We start from the raw sequence: 7304 nt of genomic DNA, 5'->3' as shown, positions 1-7304 counted from the left end.
AAAAAAGTGGACCTTAAGGATTGCAAGTCCTTCATTTAACAGAGGAAACAATATCGTAAAATGTTTAATTAACAAAGCAAAGCAACCTGTTATCCTTTAAAAGATCTGAACTAAGGCTGGTTCTTGAAATAAGATCTGGGAACTTCATTGGGGGAGTTTCCACCATTCCCAGGAACTGTGAACACCATGCCTAAAATATTCTTATAAACCACATGACTTGAAGTAAGCACATGCTTTCTGTTGGGGGCATGGGAAAGGAATTTGGTTACATGCCAGGTAGGGTGTGGTAATGTGACCTGTCTTCAGCAAAAATTGAGAGGTGAGTCTACTGTGGGCCTCTTTTTTGTCAATATTTCACATTCTGTGTCACAAAGCTTTGTTCAAGGAATTAAGTATATCCTGTATGGCTCCACAAAAACAGGTTTGGAAGCTTGGACCCAGTTTCTCCTGAATTCTACTGCATGTATCGGTTTCACTGCTGATTGTATTTGGTATTTCATTGTTAAAATCACTCCTAACCCTGGGAATGACTGTGTTGAGTCCTATGAGGGCTAATATGGCGTGTCAGCAAAGACCAAAGCTCAGCATGATCTTGGGAGCTCCAAGTCAGGACTTTCTATAACATTTCTTTCCGTGGATAGAAGCAGAATCCATGGGTAAGCAAAACATGTAAATGCTGACCTAGCAGCCAAGTTTTATTACTTCTGTGTGCCATGGCTTCTATGTCTAAAAAACTGGGCCAATAACATTTATTTTGCAAAAGTTTTACAAAAGTTTACCACAAGAGCTCTATGGTAAACATCTTTAAAGACATATTGTTGAAGAAGTAACTACTATTTCTATTTAACATTTTAGGTTGGGTTTAGTGATCAGAAAGAATCACATGGATCCAAATTTATCCTTATTCTACCATACACAACAATAGAAGTAATTATTAGAACTCAAAAGGCCACATCTCTGTTGGAGCTTATGAATATATTGCTTTGCTCCGGATGTGTGTGGCGCTTCTCTAAAGCCTACTGGGCCGTGGGGACTGCTTGGAGGGCAGGCAAAGAAAAGCACATGTTAATATTCATCCCCAGCTCTCAACTGTTGTTAGATGTTTGACTCTTGCTTTGAGCATCCTTAACAGTGCACTCATTTCTGGACCTAATCTTGTTCTAGCTGCCAGTCTGTACTGCTTTCCCTTTTCTTAGATGCTTCCTCAGCTGGGTACTGCTGCAACCATTAGTTCACACACAGTTTATTCACTGCTGCTCACCTGGTACTTTCTGGAGCCGCTCCACCAAAGCCGCTCTCCTAAGTGTAGCTTTGTCTTTTTCCTTTCATTTGCTTTGGTTACTTGCTTATGAATTAAGTCCGCTTTACTTTTGTGGAATCAGAATTACTAGGCAAATATAATCTCAGTTAGTAGCAACTTACTTGAAAATATGTTCTAATATGTGTTCAGTTTTTCTCTGTGTCCCTGCTGTCCAGAGGACAATGACATCACGTTTTAGTACTCTCACTGCTTTATATGAAATAATGTAACATCTTCAAACATAAAAGGCTTGAAGATGAGTTGTTGAATATCTTTAGCAAATTCTCTAGCATATACTGAAAGAGCTGCTGTAGAAAGCAGATATCTGGACAGAGTTGCTTTGTGTCATAAGTTGTTTGGGGGAAAGGATGGGCTTCTTTACTGTTACAAAACGTTTAACAAAGACATTTTCTTTGGATTTATGAGCTAAAGGTGATTATAGTCCTAAGATTATTACACAGGAAGTCAGAAGATCTATGTTTTAACATTGCAACATTTTATTGGGAGCTAGAGTCATTTTGCTGCCCCGGCTTTCCTCCAGCTGAGTGTGACCTACTAGTATTGGCCAGTGTAGTGTTGCTTCTATTAATTGTGGTCCTTCTCTGTAAGGTGGGTTGGAAATAAATACAGCCTTCTCATGCTCCCTTCTCCTAGGTTTTGGCTACAGATTAGTATACACTGTGACCTTGAAGAGTACATATTGAATGGAGTAGAGCCATTCTGTGCTAGTTTCTCAGTATGTATTTTATTAGTCTGTCATTTTCTTTTAGCAATCTGTGCTATATTAATACCTTGGACTTTGAGATTCTGTGCTATCACAGCTAGTATATGTGTTTCTGATTATGTTGTCTCACTTTCATGTGTCAATCTTTTTGGATTGTTACCAGAGTTAAATAAGTTAGGATAATACTTGCCCATAGTTAGTGTCCAATAAGTGTCAGCTATTCATAGTATTGATACAGATGAGCTATGACTCCCTGAACATGACAGTTTCCTTACACTCCCACTTCCTTGATTGTTAAATGTAAGAGTAATCTTGATAAGACTTTTAATTTTATTAAATTTGCAATTTTATAATAATCCTCTATAAACTTGCTAAAAGGGATGGGCAGGTGACTCAATGGTTAGGTGCACTGCTTGTTTTTCCAGATGACCCAGGTTCAATTAATTCCCTCTCAAATGACAGCTCACAGCCCTCTTAAATGCCAGTCCTGGGACATCGAATGCTTACTTCTGGTTTCAGAGAGCACCAGGCATTTGTATTGTACTCAGATATGCAAACAAGAATGTCATCCATACACATAAAAAAAATAAATTGCTAAGAAATAAAAACTTCAACATTGTCCTTGTTAGTTTTTTTTTTCTTATCAACTTTAGAGAAGCTAGAGTCTAATAGGAAGAGGAAACTCAGTTGAGAAAATGCTTCCATCAGATTGCCTGCAGGGGCATTTTCTTGATTGCCAATCAGTAGAAGAGGGCCCCGCTCAATGTGGGTGATGTTACCCCTGGGCAGGTGGTCCTGAATGGTTTAAGAAAGCAACTTGAGCAAGCCAATAAACAGCATTCTTCTATGGTCTCTGCTTTAGTTTTTGCATGCTGGTTTCGGTCTTGAGTTCTTGCCCTGGCTTTCTTTATTTAGTTAGGAAAACGTTTATTTCATCTTAAAATGGACTTATGTGGACTTTGAGATGAAATAATCCTTTCCTGTGCAAATTTCATTTACCTTGGTCTTTATCATAGCAATGGGAACAAACTAAGACACTGGTAGAAAGGGGCTACAGAATGAAAGAGAGGCATTTCAAACATTAAATAAAGAGCCCGGTAAAGGGGAGAAGGTACAAAAGACACAGAGAGGGGAAACTATTGTTCAAGGAGAGGCATCATCTTCTTTTTTAAACTAATCCATCAGAGTTTGAAAAAACTTTGAAAAGAAGAAAAGTTTTACAAACCGAGCGGTGTCCGTGAGACTTTCATTCACACCCAAGTGAATGTCTTGTGTGGTAAGAAAAGAAGGGTGTCCTCCCAGAAGAGCAAAGCCTATAACAACAACAACAACAACAAAAAAGTAACTATTTTGAGAGAAAAAAAAAAGAACTAAAATGTGAACCAAAATTATAAGGCATCAGCACTAGCACCAGCTATCTCAATCGAAAAAATCTTCACCTCAAAGCTCTTCATCCTCTCTGGTAGGAAATTCCCAAGCATAGCAAAATTAACTAACTTTGGAGTGCATGCTTATATCTCTCACCCATTTTTCAAGAGGCGGTAATAATGGGACATTGCTCTCTTTGGGGGAACTATACCTACTTTTTTAACTCTTCAAATTATAGAAAGACAAGGAGGACAGAGAAATAAAGTGAAGCTATATGGGATATCCTGGATTATAGTGGGGTATTAATCAGTAATAAAAAAGAATGAACTCCAGAAACATTATGCCAAAAAAGAAAGTAAATATTTAGTGTTGGAAAATGTCTAGGAATAAGCAGCTGTTGCTGCAGCATACAAATATGTTATTGAAATATTTTAAATCTTCATAGAGCTTCCAGGTTACACAGACAAGCACATTTGTTAACATTGAAGGGCATATTTAATATCTTCATTTTTCTATGCATAAATAATACTTTAAGTTTTTAAAGTATGCAAAAACTAAAAATATAAAGCAAGTGCTGAGATGGTAGTTTGAACTCACTAAGAGATAAAGGGTTACTGGCCTTCATCTTATAATGAAGACAAAGGTAAGTACCAACTAAAACATTACCTCCCTGCTTTTCCACTGTCTTTGTATGTTTAGTGCATTACAAATGCCTGACCACAGGAGTCTGGCTCCTACCCTCTTCTCACAACACATTCTATTGATAGGGTCAAGAGGACTAGATACATAGGAATCTGCCTCAAGCCACAGTTAAACTCTGTGAGGACAAGTGGCAGAGGCTTTTGACGTAGGATCTGAGGCAAATTTCTGGGAGACAGTGACAGCTGACCAGAACTTTATTATGCCATTTGAGATAGAGTCCATGTGCAGAATTGCTCCAGAATATAAATAAAAGGCAAAGCATAATTTCAAGATAAATACTTGTCTGAAGTATTTTGCAAATATACTTTGCCCTTTATGTTATAATGTGTCAAATGTATGTCCTGGAAAATATAGAACTGTCATAACTTGCTGATCCCATCTGTTTGGGGGATTCATTTTGTGAGAAAGAAATCATTAAATTGCCCATTGAATTGGGTAAGGAATTCTGGGCCTACAAATGGAAGTTTAGCTAAAAAATGAAAGTTTGACTCAAAATTTCCTGACACTCTTTATTGTTGTATTAACACAATTTGAATAATGATATTTCAATATGGAATATTTCCTGGCTATATGTGTTTGCATCAGTTTGACACAAACCAGAGTCATCTGCGAAGAAGGAACTTCAATTGAGAAAATGCCTCCATAAGATTGGATTTTAGGCATGCCTGTAGGGCATTTTTTTTTTTTTTTTGATTAGTGATTGGTGCAGGACAGCCCAACCCAGTATGGGTGGTGCTATCCCTGGGATAATGATCCTAAGTTCTATAAGAAAACACAAGCCAAGAGGAGAAAGTCAATAAGCAGTACCCCTCCATGCCTCTGCATCAGCTCCTGCTTCTGAATTCCTCCCTTGAGTGCCTGCCCTGAATTCCTTTCATGATGAATTTTGACCTGATAGTTCTAATTAATATAAGAAAATAAGCCATTTCTTCTCAAAGATGTTTTCTATAGAGTGTTTATACAACAATAGAAACCCAAACCAGGACAGAGTGTTATTAAATATTGTTAAGGAATCATTTTGTTAATGATATTGCAGCTACTGAGGAAAATATTCTGTATGCTTTAAAAATATTAAGGAATGTTTTAGGTGCTAAAATTGTCATAGTTTTAATTTCACTAAAAATACTTCAGCAATGAGATGAAGTAGATAAACTAAGGCAAACAATATGCTAACAATTGTTAAGATTAATATAAGAAGTATTGTGTTCTTTATGCTAATCTTTCTACATTTGTACTTACTCAAAAACTTCTATTATAAAAAATAAGCATTAAAAGCTACAATAACAATCCTTTATGTTGCTATATCTGTCATTGTACTAGAAATCAGTGTGTCCTGAATCTTAAAATACAAATCAAGAGCACTTGCTGGCACTTTATACACCTATCTCCATTGATTTCCCCCTGAGAAACAGTCTAGTAGATGCTACTGGAGAAATTTTATAAAATATAATTCTTTACTTTCCTGTAACATATTCTAGTGGTGAAAGACTGACTATAAAGTGAGTGAGTAAACTGAATATACTTTAGGCTATATACTGATAAGGGTTATAAAATTTGAGTAAGTGTGGCAGGAAATATAAGACAGAATTGCCATTTTAAGTGCCATGGTCACTGAAGCCATACTGAGTGAGGGGTATTTGCATGCAGGTTGAGGAATACATAAGTGTGAACCATAAGAAACATGTGATATAAGGGAAGAGTAGTTATCTGTCTTGTGCAATGATCACAAGTGGCTTATATAAGAGATAGCAAGAAGATAGGCGTGGAAAATACAGAGTGTGTGAGAAGTAGACAGTGGGAAGAAAGGGCAAAAACTGTGAGTTTTGCCTGAGGGAAAAAAATCTACTGAAGGTTGGACCAGATGAGTAACACAACTAGGCTTTTGTTTGAATGGAATATATAAATAAAGAGTCAACATCTGTATCCACATATTCTGGATCACCACAAATTATGATGCTCACAGTGAAGTCAAGATAGATTTTTGAATGCCTGTTTTGTACTAGACACTGAATTAGCAGCTCCCATGAACACAGACATAGTAATAATAGTTGCTCATGGCAATAAGAGTTTTGATTAGAATTGATGAATTTGGGATAAGATCAGTTTTACTTCATTCAACTATACTATGCATGCTAATAAGAAATACTGGCTTGTGATCTTCCTGAACAAAACTAGAGATCAGGTTGGCAAATGGCTCCCAGGTAAAGAAAACATGCAGGTAAAGATAACATGCAGGTAAACACAGCATGCTGCCAAATCTGCAGACCTGTGTTTGAGCCCCAGGACCCACATGGTAAAAGCAAAGAACTGACTCCTGTGAAAAACTCTTCTTCCCCCCAGTTACACTCAGCCTAGCGTATCTTGCGAGGTCCAGGCCAGTGAGAAGATTGTTCTCATAAGATGAACAAATTAAAAGGGTGGATTGTTGATGAGGAATGATATCCTAGGTTGTTCTGTGCCCCTCACATGCATACCATTCACACACAAACATCTGAGCACATGGGAAGTATACACATATACACACAAAAGAAAGTTTAAGTCAGCTTGTCTTGTCTGATCCACATTATAGCCCATCAGGGAGAAGTCATTCTGTGGCAGCAACTTGGGACTAATCTGATATCCTTATACTTCCCTCCTTATGCTACAGAGGAGATTCATAGCTAGCATGAACATAAGTGACAGAAGTAGGAAGAATGGATCAGAGAAAGCATTTTAAAGAAGGCTTTAGTTCATGAAAAAGACCAAAGGTGTGGGGCTTGCCTTAAGGTTTCTATTGCTGTGATAAAATCAATAACCATAAACAACTTGGGGAGTAAAGACCTTGTTTCATCTTTGACCTGTCAGGTAATTTTCCATTCCTGAGAGAAGCCAATGAAGAAACTCAAACAGGGCAGGAACCTGGAGGCAGGAGCTGATGCAGAGGCCATGGAGCCAGGCTGGTTACTGGTTTACTTAGGCTGCTTTCTTATAGCACCCAGGACCACCAGCCCAGGGATGGCACCAATCCCACTGGGCTGAGCCCTCTCACATCAATCACTAATCAAGAAAATGCCCTATAGCATAGCCTACAGGAAAATATTATGGATACATTTTCTCCTTTGAGAATCCCTTCATCCCAAATGATTCTGTGTCAAGCATGATGGAAAATGCTAGGGTTGGATAGTGACCACTTTTGAGAAGGGATTTCTCTTTCTCTCTCTCTCTCTCTCT

At 37.8% G+C, this 7304-nt stretch overlaps 1 protein-coding gene across 1 annotated transcript in view; it reads right to left on the bottom strand.

Annotated features, from left to right (window-relative positions):
* Positions 1 to 7304, bottom strand: part of Otc (ornithine carbamoyltransferase) — a 49078-nt gene that overhangs the window by 34649 nt on the left and 7125 nt on the right. The window contains exon 4 of the mRNA XM_031372012.1: positions 3250 to 3337. Coding sequence (XP_031227872.1) covers positions 3250 to 3337 — 88 coding nt within the window. The remainder of the gene's footprint in view (positions 1 to 3249; positions 3338 to 7304) is intronic.

Source organism: Mastomys coucha, chromosome X (assembly GCF_008632895.1).
Source record: "Mastomys coucha isolate ucsf_1 chromosome X, UCSF_Mcou_1, whole genome shotgun sequence".
Classification (NCBI taxonomy): Eukaryota; Metazoa; Chordata; class Mammalia; order Rodentia; family Muridae; genus Mastomys; species Mastomys coucha.
The sequence above is the reverse complement of the archived record's forward strand: the minus strand, read 5'-3'. Positions and strand labels throughout refer to the sequence as shown.